The sequence below is a fragment of the Vespa crabro genome, chromosome 18 (assembly GCF_910589235.1).
Source record: "Vespa crabro chromosome 18, iyVesCrab1.2, whole genome shotgun sequence".
NCBI classification, from domain to species: Eukaryota; Metazoa; Arthropoda; class Insecta; order Hymenoptera; family Vespidae; genus Vespa; species Vespa crabro.
In genome coordinates this window covers 4589312-4605813 of record NC_060972.1, presented here as the reverse complement: position 1 = coordinate 4605813, position 16502 = coordinate 4589312, and the positions used below count along the sequence as shown (strand labels likewise).

The 16502-nt window shown below is 35.4% G+C and overlaps 2 protein-coding genes across 4 annotated transcripts in view; one reads left to right on the top strand and one right to left on the bottom strand.

The window, feature by feature from the left end:
* Positions 1-22: 22 nt before the first annotated feature.
* Positions 23-10750, bottom strand: LOC124430271 (F-box/LRR-repeat protein 20). Of its 3 annotated transcripts, none has more exons than XM_046976573.1 (9): positions 10581-10750; positions 5923-6132; positions 5615-5682; positions 5411-5540; positions 4865-5326; positions 4523-4714; positions 4331-4432; positions 4034-4238; positions 23-3905 (listed from the first exon to the last, which is right to left on the bottom strand). In XM_046976573.1, exons 1-9 carry the CDS (start codon positions 10608-10610, stop codon positions 3847-3849), a joined length of 1458 nt encoding a protein of 485 aa, XP_046832529.1. In that variant the 5' UTR covers positions 10611-10750; the 3' UTR covers positions 23-3846. The 3 variants fall into 3 exon arrangements, with proteins under 3 accessions (XP_046832529.1, XP_046832527.1, XP_046832530.1); XM_046976571.1 differs by having other exon boundaries at positions 4023-4238; positions 10581-10748; XM_046976574.1 differs by lacking the exon at positions 5923-6132 and having other exon boundaries at positions 4023-4238; positions 10581-10745.
* A 1817-nt stretch (positions 10751-12567) lies between these two features.
* Positions 12568-16502, top strand: part of LOC124430268 — an 8466-nt gene continuing 4531 nt past the window's right edge. The window contains exons 1-2 of the mRNA XM_046976567.1: positions 12568-12674; positions 13232-13473. Coding sequence (XP_046832523.1) covers positions 12668-12674; positions 13232-13473 — 249 coding nt within the window. The 5' untranslated portion in view covers positions 12568-12667. The remainder of the gene's footprint in view (positions 12675-13231; positions 13474-16502) is intronic.

Genomic DNA, 16502 nt, shown 5'->3' with positions numbered 1-16502 from the left:
AAATATATCCGTTCGAAGCGTATATTATCTCGAATATATTTTATTATACATACATTAATGAAAATATATACATGGTAGACTGCAGCTCGTTAAAGCAGCAAAGTGTCAATATAATCAGCTACAGTATTCGTACGCGGATCTGTTTGAATGACGTCCTCTCGATAAAGTCGATTTTCCATCGACATTATAAATCGGGAATTTTTTCGGGAGGCACGTGTAGGCCGACACGTGTAGACCATTCTGTTTCATAGAATTTCTTTTCTTTCCCGTTTCACCCTTTTTCTATGGACATTCTCGACAGACACGATGATCCTGTATCGCGTGACGGCGAAGCCCTTTTAAGGGCATAAAAACGCGTTCCTGAGAATAAGAATGACGATTGGGCAAACAGATATAGGAATACTTTCACTGATCTTCGAATAACATCTGAATCTTATTCTCTTACTTTCCCGCTTCCTCTCTCTTTCTCGCTTTCTTCTAATTTTCTTTTTTTGCATATTTCTATATCTCACTCACTGTTTCTATTACGCTTTTTCATATTCATCTTTTTTTTTTTTTTTTTTTTCTTTTTCTTCCTATACTACTGCACAGCCAAACACTTGCTCGATCACTCGACTTCTATTATATTCATGATGCTTCTCTTCTTTTCGTTTCATTAATATCGTTACAACATGATTGAACGGTGTGATGTTTGCGATTATTGGAATAAAATGGCTCAAGACGACCGTCTATGATTTCTTTTTTTTCTTTTGTTTCATCAAATTTCAGGCGGTTTCGCGAATTATCCCGAATATCGATTCCAGTTACACACACGACCGATTTGAAGTACCGACACACTTCTGCAGGTTTTTATTCTCTTGCATATTGATAAATATATAGTACAATGTCTTCTCTGTTAATTGAAATAATAATTATTTTTCCATCACGTCGACGTATCATTCAATGTTAATTAATTGGATTCATACGTAGATAATATATTTGTACTTCGTTCTAGATTATTTGAGAGCTTTTTCAGAGCTTCTTTTCGATATCATATAATTCTACAAAATATATTATAATACGAAAGACATTTGAGCGAGAAATGAGAAACCTTTGAGGCTTGTCGGTAGTACAACGTGAATGTACAAACATTATTGCCTTAGATCCGGCAATGAAATATTCGCTTAATTGTAAACTCAACCCTTAGAACGAGACATTACGATGATCACATTATTTTCCTAAAGATGACATGCAGCGTATAAAACATATCTTGTATACGTACACGCATCATACATATATATATATATATATACATATATATGTATGCATGTATGTACGTATGTATATTTATCCTTCATTTACTGTTTTTTATTTCCTCTTTTTGTGTTAATCCTAGCTGTTTTCATTCGTAATTCTTTTACACGATATATTAAATATATGCGGTACGACGCTCTTACATCCTAATCAGAGGATTAATAATTGCAACTTTGACGCAACGACACACAAGGTGGCATTTTACATGGTCGAGTACGCACGAACGACACAACGCGATTTTTCTCTATTATTTCTTTTTGTTCTAAAATTAAGAGAAACGTTGTAAAAAAAGAAAAGAAAGAAAACAAAAAGAAAAATAAAAGAAACCGATTCATCAAGTGGTGCGTATGGTAACGATAATAATCATAATCATAATCATAATAAGAATAAGAATAATAATAATAATAATAATAATAATAAAAATAATCATAGTAATAATAATAATAACAACAACAACAACAACAATAAAAATAATAATAATAATAATAATAATAATAATAATAATAATAATATTGCACGCGTGGTCGGGCCCACTTGATAGTATTTTATTAAAATTTTTCGTCGAGTGCCGCTATCGAACGCGCGAAAATATTTCTTTGCGAGAACAAATTTCTCGAACATGTTTAAATTTACCCTGCGATCAAATGAATCGTGCTCAATGTGTTCCGTCATGAGAACTTTTATAAGAGCGAAATATTCGAATCTAATAACGTTTTACGACATTTAAATGAAATTAAATTTTAATAGTATACATTGGTATATATAATTGTTTCTTTTTTTTTTTTAAATTCACCATATCGAACATGCGAAGTGATTATTATTATTATTTCGCGTAAATGGTATTGCATCGGAGTATCAAGGAAAGCAAAATTTTGTCTCTATAGATCATCGGCGACACTTCGAGTCGTCTATACAAACAGAAGCCACCGATTTCGATACATATCCGTATCGTACATATTATAATCGTACTGTCATCGTTCCGTAACCTAAGCTTAAAAAGTCAAAAGATCCAGCGTCGATCACTGGATACAAAAGTTAATACGTTTGACGCGTTAAACGCTTTGATTTTTTTTTTCAGTCTGTGCTCTCCTAGTCCATGACGAGTTATTTGAATAAGATTAAAGAAAAAAGGGAAAAAAAAGAAAAAAAAAAAGAAGAAAAAAGAAAAAAAAAAAGAGAAAAAAGAAAATAAAAAAAGACAATTAAAAAACTAGATAAAAAAAGACAACGAAGATGCCTGGACCGTCGAGGAGAAGTAGTAGTACGCTTGGGACTCAAAATTACGACTCGCGAGCGGAATATGTATATATATATATATATATATATATATATATATATATATATATATGTATATGTATATATATATATATGTTGTGTGTGTACGTGTATATATATATATATCGTTTGCTCGTAAATCAATATAAAATGCATCTTAACGTTTGCTACCGTTAACGCTGGTAGTTGTACAAGTTTGAAAGACGATACTCCGGTATTCCTCGATCAAGTAAACGATTGCGCTTAAACGAGTTTTTGAAAAACGTTGTGCGCAGAGTCGAGTTCGCGACATGCGTCCTCTTGAAAGGAAAGAAACCCGTAGGTACCGTCATAGTTTCATGGATGGACCGGTGAAACCTATTCCATCAAAGACACGACGGTTTTTCTGATCCTACGTTAGAGAACTAAATTCTACAACTTTATAAAGTCGAGTTTCTATTTCATAATTTTTGTTTTGTTTATTTTTTTGATTTTTTTTTGGTTTTTTTTTTTTTTTTTTTTTTTTTTCCCCCTTTTAAATATCATTAGCATTACAGGCAGTGTTCGTCAAGAAACTGCTACAGGACGTACGTTTCCATAATCGGATGGGTTAAGTTGAAAGTATGTTATTTTAAATGATTCTACATTTCGTTCGGCGTTCACTTCGCTTTATAATGTTCGCTAGTTAAAAAAGAAAGGAAAAGAAAAAGAAAAAAAGAAAAGAAAATCGTTTCCATGACGTAAAAAATTTTGATAGAAAAAGGCAAACGCATGAACGAAGATTGTCATAGATAAGATTCGTTATTAATAAAACCCAAAGATTTCTTTCCTTCTCGGACTGTCTCTGCAATGTGACAATGCGATAATAAGAAGGGATTGCATGGTACTATCGAGAAAACAAGAGTATAATAATAACGCGAAATAATAGTGATAAGAGCGATTAGGAGTAACAGCAGTAGTAGCGGTTAATAGTAGTAGTCGCAGTTTGCAGCAGTGACGACGATGGTAACGTACTGTACTCTCGTTGCGTGTGGAGCTCGAATTTGTTTCAACGTTTAAAATTGTCATTTACAAATTGACAGTGAGCCTCACACTCACTGTCGACGGTAGGCAACCAGGATTTCTGTTCTGGTAACCACAAAAGAGGTCCCATAATCGCCGTTAAACGTGACAGCGACCACCGAAAAAAAGTCCACGTCCCTTCGTGGAGTAGATCGGACGATTTACTTCAGTGTCATTTGTATGTTAAATCACAGAATGACACAGCATCGACAATATCGTTGTCGAGGTGTTCCCGTATTAGGAGGTGGCGTGACCGGTGCAAAATATGCGTGGACTTTGATATTCGGCAAATGTGTCTGAAATAGCGTTAACGACGTTTTATCAGCTTTATCTTGCGACAAGTAGATGGTTTGCTTTTAAATATATAGTAAGGAGAGTAAATCGAAAGAAGTAAAAAAAATGTAACACTGTACTCTGAGCCTACGTATGCCAGCTCTAGTGATCAGTTGACAGTCGTAAAGCTCGATTCGTTCGAGATTGTGGCAGGCCTGTAAAAGATGATCGAGACTGGCGTCCGTGATGAGAGGGCAATTATCCAGCTCTAATACCGCTAGATGTTCAGCGGCACACGGTGAAAGAGCAAGCTGCCGAATCCCTTCGTCGGTAATCAGCTCGCAATGGGACAGACTCTACGTTTTTAAAGAACGAATCGGTGATAGAGAAGGATAAGTATGCCCGATTGATTTTGTAAAAGCATTTTCTTAAGCTTTAATCAATATACCAGCTTCTCCAATCTCGGACAGCCCATGGCCAGGTGTATAAGGGTGGCATCTGTTATTAAAAGGCACTCTTCGAGGTCCATCTTTTCCAATAGTCTGCAATTCTGAAAGTTAAGACGATAAGAAAGCCGCCAAATCAGACTCAGCTGTTAGTCGAAATATATAACCGAAATCATCATCGATTGTCAACTTACTCTCGCGAGAGCTTGAAAGCCTGCATCCGTGAAACGCGTGCAGGCAACGCACTCGAGAATACTAAGAAGCGGACAGTGTTGAGCCAAAGTGACGAGAGATGCATCCGTTAAATTAGGACAATTCGATATACAAACGTAATGCAGTCTTGAACACTGTTCACCTAGTTCTCTCACCGCGTCGTCGGTTATATTCTGGAACAATTATCGCATTGTTTCTGATAACACACGATAAAAGAAAAAGAAGAAAAAAAGAAAAAGAAAGAAAAATCAATCCAATTTCTTTTCCATTGGGATCGCATTAGTGAAAAATTTATAATTTATAATTTGAATCAACGTATATACCCTGCATTCATGTAGATTGATGGCTTCAAGATTTTGGCAATAATGTGCCAAACATTTGACACCTTTGTCTGTCAATTGACGACAGCCCTTGCTTTGAAAGCTACGCAAATGTTTACAGCCCCTTGCTAAAGCTTCGACTCCATTGTCGGTAAGTAACTCGCACCACGATAGATTGATGTGAGTTAACAATGGACAACCATCAGAAAGATCTTTCAATGAAAGATCTGTTATTTCGGGGCAGGAATCCAGATTTAATCGCTGAAGCTTTAGACAATATTTACTAAGGGCCGCACAAGTTGTATCCGAGATTTTCTTACACTGACTCAGATTAAGTTCCTCGATGTTGGGACAACAATTAGCTAATTTTTGCATGGATATGTCCTCGATACTTTGGCATCCTCTCAGAGACAATTGTCTAAGGAATCCACCACAACGGTTAGAGATGTTATTTATTACTGATTCCTGTATAGAAGAATATTATCGTGTGCGGGCAATTTATCGAAATTTCAATCCTTACAAGAAAATCTTTTATAACGATTTATGTACCTCTACGTCTCGTTGAAAATCGAAAAGGTCGATCCTTTGCCAGTTGGAACCATCGAGGGCCAATACGTTCCATGCCTTACTTACTTGGGCACATCGACATAAGGATATCACATCGAGATACGAGAGAATCCTGAAATTACATCGATCGATATTATTGCTTTCAAAATGACATTAAGAGATAACGTCATCATATACTACCATTACCTTAATAACAATTCCTTTGGCAGTTTCTTGTTAATCTGCGCCTCGTCGTCATGAAATACCCACGTTAGCTGCAAAAAAGAAGATTGTTCGAATAAAAAGGTGGGGAGAGAGAGAGAGAGAGAGAGAGAGAGAGAGAGAGAGATAGAGATGGAGAATATAAAGAAAGATCATGTAGACGCGCAACTGACAGCCCATCGACGAACGTACGATGATATAATGTTAAGCAGGCAATGATAGGACATTAAAGATGAAGCTTAATACGTGCGAAGAAGAGAAAAAAACAACGGACATTAGAATGAAAGACCAACCTGCACGTAGGATTGCTTCATGGTAGTGACAGGGTTGTTGTGAGCATGCGATGTGCAATAACCACCCTGATGATGATAATGGTGATAATGATAGGATGGATGCTGCTGTCTCCACCATTGACTTCCGGTTCCAGACTCGTCGACCGGTTGAACACCTTGGCCAACCTGACCCCCTCCTCCTACTCCCACTCCCACTCGAATTACTTTTTTCTAAAACACATTCCAATGTATCGTCGGTGATGTCATGCTTTCTGATATTCTCTTCACGTGTATGAGCCCATCCACAATTTTCTTCCCATTGATATGTACTCCCCTGATGACAGTTCAAAATGGCTGTGTCTTCACAACTATATTACTTTTTCTTGCGATTCATTTCGAGTGATAACGACGACGACGACGACGACGACGACGACGACAACTAGGATGTTTTGCTCGACTACGTTTCTTTATAAAGACGATTAACTTTTAAGCTAGATATATTCTTTTTTTATGAATCTCTCGAAAGTGCGTAACACTGTAGCGAGTAAAGATGAAAGCAAAAAAAAAGGAAAAAGATATTTTTTTATTCTAATTGACTGACAATTGCTACGTTTTTTTGCGTTTTTATTATTCACGTCAACTTAAAACAAATTTATAATCATTTCTAAAAGAAAGAAACAACTGTATAGAATCATTTGCATTATCGTTCACGTTCTTTCTTTCAATATTTACTTACTGCATGCGTCGTACCTCATATGAAACAACGAAGAAAACAAGAAAGAAACGTAAACGTTTATCCGAAAGAGAGAATTATCTTTTAAATCACCTCATTAATCACGTTTAAAGACCTCTTAGAAATTCGAACGACGCATGTATGTATATTAATCGAGAAAAGATAAATATTATGTTCGGCGATACGACAACGGCGAAGTATTTTGGATAACGCGTATTTTCGAGAAGACTCGGAATTGCGACCGATAAATATTGAGATCTATTCTCACAGTAAAATGATCAGGGAAATTTTATATGTAGATTAAACAAGTGTAGGGGGTTGCCCATCACACAGGGGCACAAAGTATTGCTCTCGATCGTTCATCGATTTGTGGGGGAGAAAAGAAAGATAAGAAAATAACAAAAGAAAAAAGGAAAGGAAGATAGAGAAAACCAACAAAGTTAACTAAAGCTAATCTCTTTTTTCTTCGCCCCCGTCAATTTGTTTCTTCTCTCTAATAATAATAATAATAATAATAATAATAATAGAACAAAAAGAGAAGAAGAAAAAAGATATCGAGAAGAATACTTCAAACTTTATATCTCGTATCTTTCCTTCTATCTTTGTACTTTGTAGACGAGAAATCGCATGCAACGCAAACGATTCCGATGAAGTAGGAAATGAAATTGTAAAGAATTTGAAGGATTTCTTTAAAGACGGCCGCCAAAGATAATGCACTTCGACGATAAAGGTTGGTTGGTAGTAATTTTAAAACGACCTTCCCAATGCTGACTCAGTTTTATACGAATCGGACTTTCCTAATCCGAAGCTCCTCTTTACGTCGTTATCGTGTAACACAGTCAAATCTCAACGAAAGACACATTAAGCTCGGTGGATCCTTTTTGGATGAGTACGGACGACAAGTTTTTACGTTTTCTTAATACTTAAATAAGTAGTGTAAGACGAGAATTACAATATAATTTGTACCTCCATGAATAAACTAATTCTTTGTGTTCGATAAAAAAGATTCTATTACGTGTTATTTTATATTTTCTTTCTTCTTTTTTTTTTGTTCGTATAAACCTATTAACATTTTATCTTTTCTTATAGATGTATTATTAATTGAAAAGAATTTGAGAAAATAAATACATCGATATACGGATATTAATTAATTATATATGAAGAATTGGAAACGATCGTTTAGTATAGAAATTAAATATGATAAAAATTTCGTGTTAGGCCTATCATCTGATAATTCATTAATGTATATGCATTCGCGACGTACAACTCCGTATCATTGCTGAGTACATTCATTGATTCCATTAGATATATAATCATAAGACGTAATCTAACTTTGTTGCAACGACTTTAATAAAGATTGTGGTAACGTTTCACTTCGTGATTGCTGATAAATGGCTAATGTCAATGTTACCTGCAATTATTGTTTTTTTTTTCTCCATCAACATTACATTATCTATCATAAAAATGATTGATTATTGTAATATATCTGATTCGTCTCGATTATCTTTCTACGTCTTTCAAATTAAACGGAAAAATGCAAAATTTCTTTCTGACGTACGACAGAAAGAGAAGAAAAGAAAGATAGATAAAATTTAAAATACCGATGTACGATAATTATCACGATAACAAAGTCTGAAACTAAACGCGCGCAGTTATGTATTTCGCGCGCTCCGGCCAGCCACTCTGCTATCTTATTCTCTCTCTCTCTCTCTCTATGTTTCTATACCTGTTCGATTTATTTCGATTTATTTCAGTGTAGAAATTCGCGTCTTAAATTATCTTAACGCGAGGTAAAAATAAAGTTCGTATGATTATGCATTGGTCACGCGGTCACGAGAAAAATACTAAAAAATATAATGCTAGAAAAAGGGGGTAGAAGAATGGTATGCATGAAATTAATTTAAAAAGAGGATGAGGAATGAGATTATTTTTTTACTTCTTAAAATCTGCGATTGAATAATTAATTATTAGAACAATAATAAAAACGAAAGGTATGCTCGTGAAAGTTTGATTTAACTTTGTAACATCATTTGATAATTAAAAGCTAATTTCAAACGTTTACTTACGATAATTTAAATTTTTTAAAGCATATATATATATATATATATATATATGTATGTATGAATGAATGGTATTACTGCTTCGGAGTACATCATCGGCTCCGCCATTGGCATTGTCATGGCCATAAATCATATTATTTTATTGGGACGACTCCAATAAAGATAGGAGTAATCTTTCATTTCACAATTACTGTTATTCACAGATTAATGATTATTGATTACAAATGTAAATGTTCAAAATGGATGATTAATGTCAATAAATGAGGGGAATACTCGATTAAAAATTGCACAACTTTAATCGATTATTTCTTATTAATCCTCTTTTCAGAATCATATTAACTGGTTAATTTAAATAAAGATAGACAAAAATACAAATAAACAAGAAAAGAATAACTCTCAAGCGATTCACAAGTGAGGAGCATTGCTGGTGCTAGTACAATGAGGGATAGAAAGCTGATAACAAAAAAAAAAAAAAAAGAAATAAAATAAACAAATAAATACACAAATGAATAAAAAAAAAAAAAAAAGGAAAGAGAAAAAGATGCAAAATACGTGGTCGATAAGAGATAATAGATAACTTAAAAGATAAACACATTCGTCCATTAGAATTCGTTTTTATAATTTTTCTAATCGTTCGCGTGTGAGAAAAGGGGATCGAAGTGAATCCAAACGTGAGTAGCACTCATCGTTGTACTCATCTCTTTCTCGTTGTTCGGACGAAAGAAAGAGATAAAGAAAGAAAGAGAAAAAAAAAAAAAAAAAAAAAAATAAGAAACACGCACGCGCATACAACGCACGTAGAGAGCAAGGTGTCGGAATTTTTGTTCCGACGTGTGTATTGGTCGTCTGTCCGACGTGAAGAAGAACAAAGAAAGAGGGTGGCGAGCGGGTGATTCGACAAGAGGGGGGGAGGGAACAAAGGGTCGAGGAGACGTTTAAAACGCGGATACATCGAGACGACGACGACATCGATGACGATGACGATGCCGTCGCCACCGCCACCGCTACCGACGACGACGACGACGACGACGACGACGACGAAGACGCAAAGATGAACGCGTTAGTAATACGACGGTATGAATAGGAAGACGTCGTGTCGTCGACATAACGAACGATGAAAGAGAAAGAGATGGATATATATATATACAGCAGCATATATAGGTTCAATACATATATATTTGTCTAGATGCATATTCTCCTATACATATATATGTACGTGTCTGTATAAAGAGAAGAGAAGAGAGAGAGAGAGAGAGAGACAGAGCAAACGCGCGCTTGAGGGAGAGAGAAAGAGAACAAAGGATGGACTTGGCCGATCGGTTCGGTCGATGCATGCAAGAGAACGCAAACACGGTTGGCCGAAAGAGAGATTCTAGAAGAGAGACAAACAGAAAAAGTTGTATATACAGAACATTGTCGTGGATTTTATCAATCGTACGAAAAAACAAATATTAAGCTTTGAACGTAAAAGAGAACTTTCGTATAACATTTGTGATTAGTTATTTATACATATATATATATATATATATCACTCTCTCTCGTTTTTTTGTTTGTCTTCAGTCTACGGACTAAAAGAATATTCCTTTCCTTCTCCCTTTCCTCGTCCATCCGTCTCTCTCATTCTTTAGGTTCTCTCTTTCTCTCCCTCTCTCTCTCTCTCTCTCTCTGGTCGTAGCAACAACGACGTCGAGAAAGAGAGGTAGGACGATGATAGAGGCTGTCGCGCTACGCGAAGGCCAGTGGAGCGAATCAGCTGTTCGCGACGGCAATGACAACATTGGACACGCACACGACCCCCCCGTGGTGGCACACAGCTTCGACGCGCCGTTTTGACTTTCGAAGAGAGCACGGAAATGAAGCGACGACAGGCCGCCTCATCGACTTACCTCGAGCCTGGTCCGCCCGGAGTGTATCATCCTTTTGCGTCGCGTTATTTTGCAAAACTTCCGGGAATACCCGCACGTTCTATCGTTGAAAAAACACACGTCGCCAACTCGAACGCGTTGCTACGCTTCGCGAGAGAAATGGCTGAGTCTACCGAGCGCTGGTCGCGCAGCTTTTCTTCGGTAGTGGGGGGTTACGGTCGAGAATCGCGACCATTTTCTCAACGTCGCCGAATCTAGCCCTCTGATTCGTTGAGCGCACTCGACTTGGCGACAGCACCGCCAATCATAGCCCCTTTACCCATTGTTTACACGCTTCCGATTGGATCGTTATTTTTACAATACGCTCCATTGCTCCGAACGCCATCTTCCCCTCAACATCGGTATCTTAATTTTAATCAATGTCGGTAATGTAATTGGTCGGTAACGTCGATCTTTTTTATCATCTGTCCTACCGATAAGTCGATTTATTTTATTACTCGTACTAGTGACTGCGGGTGGCAAGAGTTCAATGTCTACGTATCCTACGAGCCAATAATTCCGATGTATATTTCCAGGATCCGATGGAAAGGTTTATTCTCACGAATGTTTCTGCGATATATACAAAATTATATATACAAAATTCCAATATTATATATACAAAAATGGAGACTTCATTCTTAACAAATGCGCTAAATGTCGGCATTGAAATAATTCTAAGAAACAACAATGCATAAGGACGGCAATTGCCAATTGCTTACAACTTAACAAAAGTATCTAATTATTGTAATTCAATGGTTTCAATTCGTAGATTTTTCAGAAACGTTGTTAAATGTTATTTTCAGTTTCATCGATAATGCAACTTGATTAAATTTTCCTTTTTTAATCTTCCTTTTTACTTTAGATATCTTCTCTATTCTTCATTTATAGTTTAGATTAGTGCAGTTAGTAGATAATATATATGAAAATAAATATTAATATTTTAATAAGATTATACGAGTAATTAATATTGCATTATGATTGAAATCGCTTGGTAGGTAAAAATGTATACATATATTACCAATGTTACATTCGTTTAACAGTTTACTATATTATCAATGATCAATACGTGATTATTATATGCTGCAAAAGATTACTTTTCTTTTTTTTTTTTTTTCCTTTTAATAAAGATTAATTGTTTTTAAGATCATAAAACCAAATAATGCCGAATAATGTATAAACTTAAGAAATTACTAAATAACGCTTAGCAAATTTCATTATTTCTACATGCTATATGAAAGATACCTTTTAGAGTAATACATGTTACATCACTTGGGAATATAATTAATTGCTCTTATTTTAGTAATTGTTATGGCTAAAATATTAAATAAAATATCTCTATACTATTATTTACTATTATATTAAAAATTATTATATAAATTTTTCGTGATGATAACTTTAATGGATAATGTATTAGAAATATTCATGTCACTGATAATATAAAAGATCAAAGTACGTTGAATTATGTAAAAAGAATTTGAGTTTCGATTATGATAGCAACTAAATTGAGTTTAATTCTATATAGAATTTGCGATTGATATGATGCGATATTACTATCGTTATCAATACTTCCGTAGAAAGTTATCTGGATTACGTAGGAGATATTTCTGTAGTATTATTTCATTAATTGTTTTCTTCTATCTCTCCAATATATGTATACATTTTGTTATAAAATACTAGTTGTTTTCCTCGATTGAAAATATTGAAAAATGTTTGAAAATTGATACAATAATGGCAGATTCCGTTAAGATAATAGAAATCAACGTTTTCACTATGAGGAAAAACTTTTTAAAAGATATGAGAACGTTTTGTTGTATGCGAGAAAATGCAACGTTACACTTGTACGCTCATTAGTTCTTAGAAATTAATGATATGGCGAATATGTCTGTAACATGCTTCAAAAGCATTCATATTTTTTAAAGATATCAATGATAACGAACGAGTTAATCGAATGATAAGCTTTTACATGCCTATAAAAGAGGTTCTTTCCTAGTCACTATTATTAGTTATCAATTTATCGAGTGCGAGGTAAAGATATATCGTTAAAAGATCCATTGGACAGTTTGTTCACGATGAAAGGTGAGTCAACGTATCGTTAAATTTTTGTCACGAATATTTTTTACATGATCTATTAGTGATTAATTGCTTATTAATTAACGAATTAAATAATCCATTAACATACAAGATTTTACAGGCGATAGAATAATTTATACGTTTTATAATATCCTTCAAGATTGGTCTATAGAATATTTATTGAATATAAAAATGACGTATTATCTGTTACAAGTACGTAAGATATTGTCGATCGAGATACTTATTGTTAATATCTTAAGATACCGGTGAATAAAAGCTTATGCAATACAAATATTACCAATTAATTTTTAGATCCATTTAGAATGTCCGTATTAAAGATGTTACGTGCATACTTAACTTTATTTATCAATGCTCTCGATAAACGTACGATATTGCAAAATAGTTTAATAAGAGAAAAAAATCAACGAAGAAGGATAAATGTTATATAAAAGATAGAAACGTTTATTACTAAAAAAAAGAAAAGAAAAAAGAAAAGAAAAAAAAAAAAATGCAAAAATTTGCAAAATCTTCAATTATCTAAATGTTTTCATGATCAATTTTAGGAAACTTGGGTTTGATCGCAGTATTTGCGATCATCCTAGCCGCAGTAAATTTAGAAGCAGCCCCTAAGCAGACACCACCTACAGTATGCCCAAGTGAAGATTCTCTCGAGGAAACGGTTTTACTAGCTCATGAATCAGATTGCAGCAAATTTTATGTTTGCTTTTTAGGTGAAAAAATTTTGAAAGAGTGTCCATACAGTAATAGTAGAGGTGATAGACTACACTTTAATCCTCTACTTCAGGTTTGTGACTATCCTTCAGAAGTAGGTTGTAAATTTCAACCTGTACTAACAACATATGTAGATGTGCCACTAACAGATCAACAAACATCGCAACTAACAACGTCACGTAACATACCATCTTCGATATCATCATCTAACCCATCAAATTCAATTCGATACGAAGAACATGAGTGCACGTGCAATTTATTTTATGAGAATGTTAATGGTAAAAAAATACTCAAACAGTGTTCGAATGATAGGTGTTGGAACCAAGATCTGCAAACCTGTTATATTGACGAGAAAAAAGCAAGTACGCAACAAGGAATCTCGACGACAAAAATAACGTTACCATTTAAGCAAACGTGTACGGAAGGAGAATTACGAAAACATGAATGCCAATGCCAACTATATTATAACTGTACTAATGGAGATTTGGTACGGACAAATTGTGAAGAAGACAATCATTGGGATGATGTTAACAAAAAATGCGCACGACCTGGAAAAGCAAAATGTCCTTACGTCAAATGTAATGATGGTTACTACAAACCCGACGAGAAGGATTGCGATAAATATTACAGGTGTAAAGGAACAGGATACGAACACCTTACATGTGCTTCTGGATTACTTTGGGACCGAGAAGACGAACGTTGCAGTAAAACAGCAAATTGTACTATAAATCATTGTGATCAAGGCAATTACAAACCCCACGAGACGGATTGCGATAAGTATTACGTGTGTTATCATAATAATTACGTTCTGCAAACATGTCCAACTGGGAAACATTGGGATCGAATAAATAATAATTGCACAACACCTGAGATAGCAAATTGTCCTTATTGCACCAAAGGTTCTACCAAGCCTCATGAGTTATATTGCGAATGGTATTATACATGCAAAAACGGTGGATATATCAAGCAGGAATGTCCAATAGGAGAACAGTGGGATCGCTATAACAATCAGTGCAGAAGAATTGAGGAAGCGAATTGTCCTCAAAATCATTGTGATCAAGGCTATTACAAACCCCACGAGACGGATTGCGATAAGTATTACGTGTGTTATCACAATAATTACGTTCTGCAAACATGTCCAACTGGGTTACATTGGGATCGAACGCATAATGTTTGCAATAAACCTGAAATAGCACATTGTCCTTATTGCACCGAAGGTTCTACCAAGCCTCATGAGTTATATTGCGAATGGTATTATACATGCAAAAACGGTGGATATATCAAGCAGGAATGTCCAATAGGAGAACAGTGGGATCCCAAAAACAATAGCTGCAGAAGAATTGAGGAAGCGAATTGTCTTCAAAATCATTGTGATCAAGGCTATTACAAACCCCACGAGAAGGAGTGCGATAAGTATTACGTGTGTTATCATAATAATTACGTTCAGCAAACATGTCCATCTGGGTTACATTGGGATCGAAAAAATTATAATTGCACGACACCTGAGAAAGCAAATTGTCCTTATTGCCCCGAAGGTTTCACCAAGCCTCATGAGTTATATTGCGAATGGTATTATACATGCAAAAACGGTGGATATATCAAGCAGGAATGTCCAATAGGAGAACAGTGGGATCGCTATAACAATCAGTGCAGAAGAATTGAGGAAGCGAATTGTCCTCAAAATCATTGTGATCAAGGCTATTACAAACCCCACGAGACGGATTGCGATAAGTATTACGTGTGTTATCACAATAATTACGTTCTGCAAACATGTCCAACTGGGTTACATTGGGATCGAACGCATAATGTTTGCAATAAACCTGAAATAGCACATTGTCCTTATTGCACCGAAGGTTCTACCAAGCCTCATGAGTTATATTGCGAATGGTATTATACATGCAAAAACGGTGGATATATCAAGCAGGAATGTCCAATAGGAGAACAGTGGGATCCCAAAAACAATAGCTGCAGAAGAATTGAGGAAGCGAATTGTCTTCAAAATCATTGTGATCAAGGCTATTACAAACCCCACGAGAAGGAGTGCGATAAGTATTACGTGTGTTATCATAATAATTACGTTCAGCAAACATGTCCATCTGGGTTACATTGGGATCGAAAAAATTATAATTGCACGACACCTGAGAAAGCAAATTGTCCTTATTGCACCGAAGGTTCTACCAAGCCTCATGAGTGTTATTGCGAATTGTATTATAGATGCAAAAACGGTCATTTTATCAACCAGGAATGTCCAATTGGAGAACAGTGGGATCGCAATAACAATCGCTGCAGAAGAATTGAGGAAGCGAATTGTCTTCAAAATCATTGTGATCAAGGCTATTACAAACCCCACGAGAAGGAGTGCGATAAGTATTACGTGTGTTATCATAATAATTACGTTCAGCAAACATGTCCATCTGGGTTACATTGGGATCGAAAAAATTATAATTGCACGACACCTGAGAAAGCAAATTGTCCTTATTGCACCGAAGGTTTCACCAAGCCTCATGAGTTATATTGCGAATGGTATTATACATGCAAAAACGGTGGATATATCAAGCAGGAATGTCCAATAGGAGAACAGTGGGATCGCCATAACAATCGGTGCAGAAGAATTGAGGAAGCGAATTGTCCTCAAAATCATTGTGATCAAGGCTATTACAAACCCCACGAGACGGATTGCGATAAGTATTACGTGTGTTATCATAATAATTACGTTCAGCAAACATGTCCATCTGGGTTACATTGGGATCGAAAAAATTATAATTGCACGACACCTGAGAAAGCAAATTGTCGTATTTGCGTCGAGGGTACTACCAAGCCTCATGAGTGTCAATGCGAATGGTCCTATATATGCATATCTGGTGCATGGAACCTGCAGAAATGTCTGAAGGGATTGCACTGGGATCGAAATAACTATCGTTGTAGTAGACCAGAAGAAGCACATTGTCCTTCCTATAAATGTACAGAAGGTTCATTCAAGCCCTACGAAAATGTATGCAATATGTATTACGAGTGCGAAAATAATAATTACGTTCCGAGAACATGTAAATCTGGATTACATTGGAATCAAGCACGCAATATTTGCACACCAGTTGAAGAAGC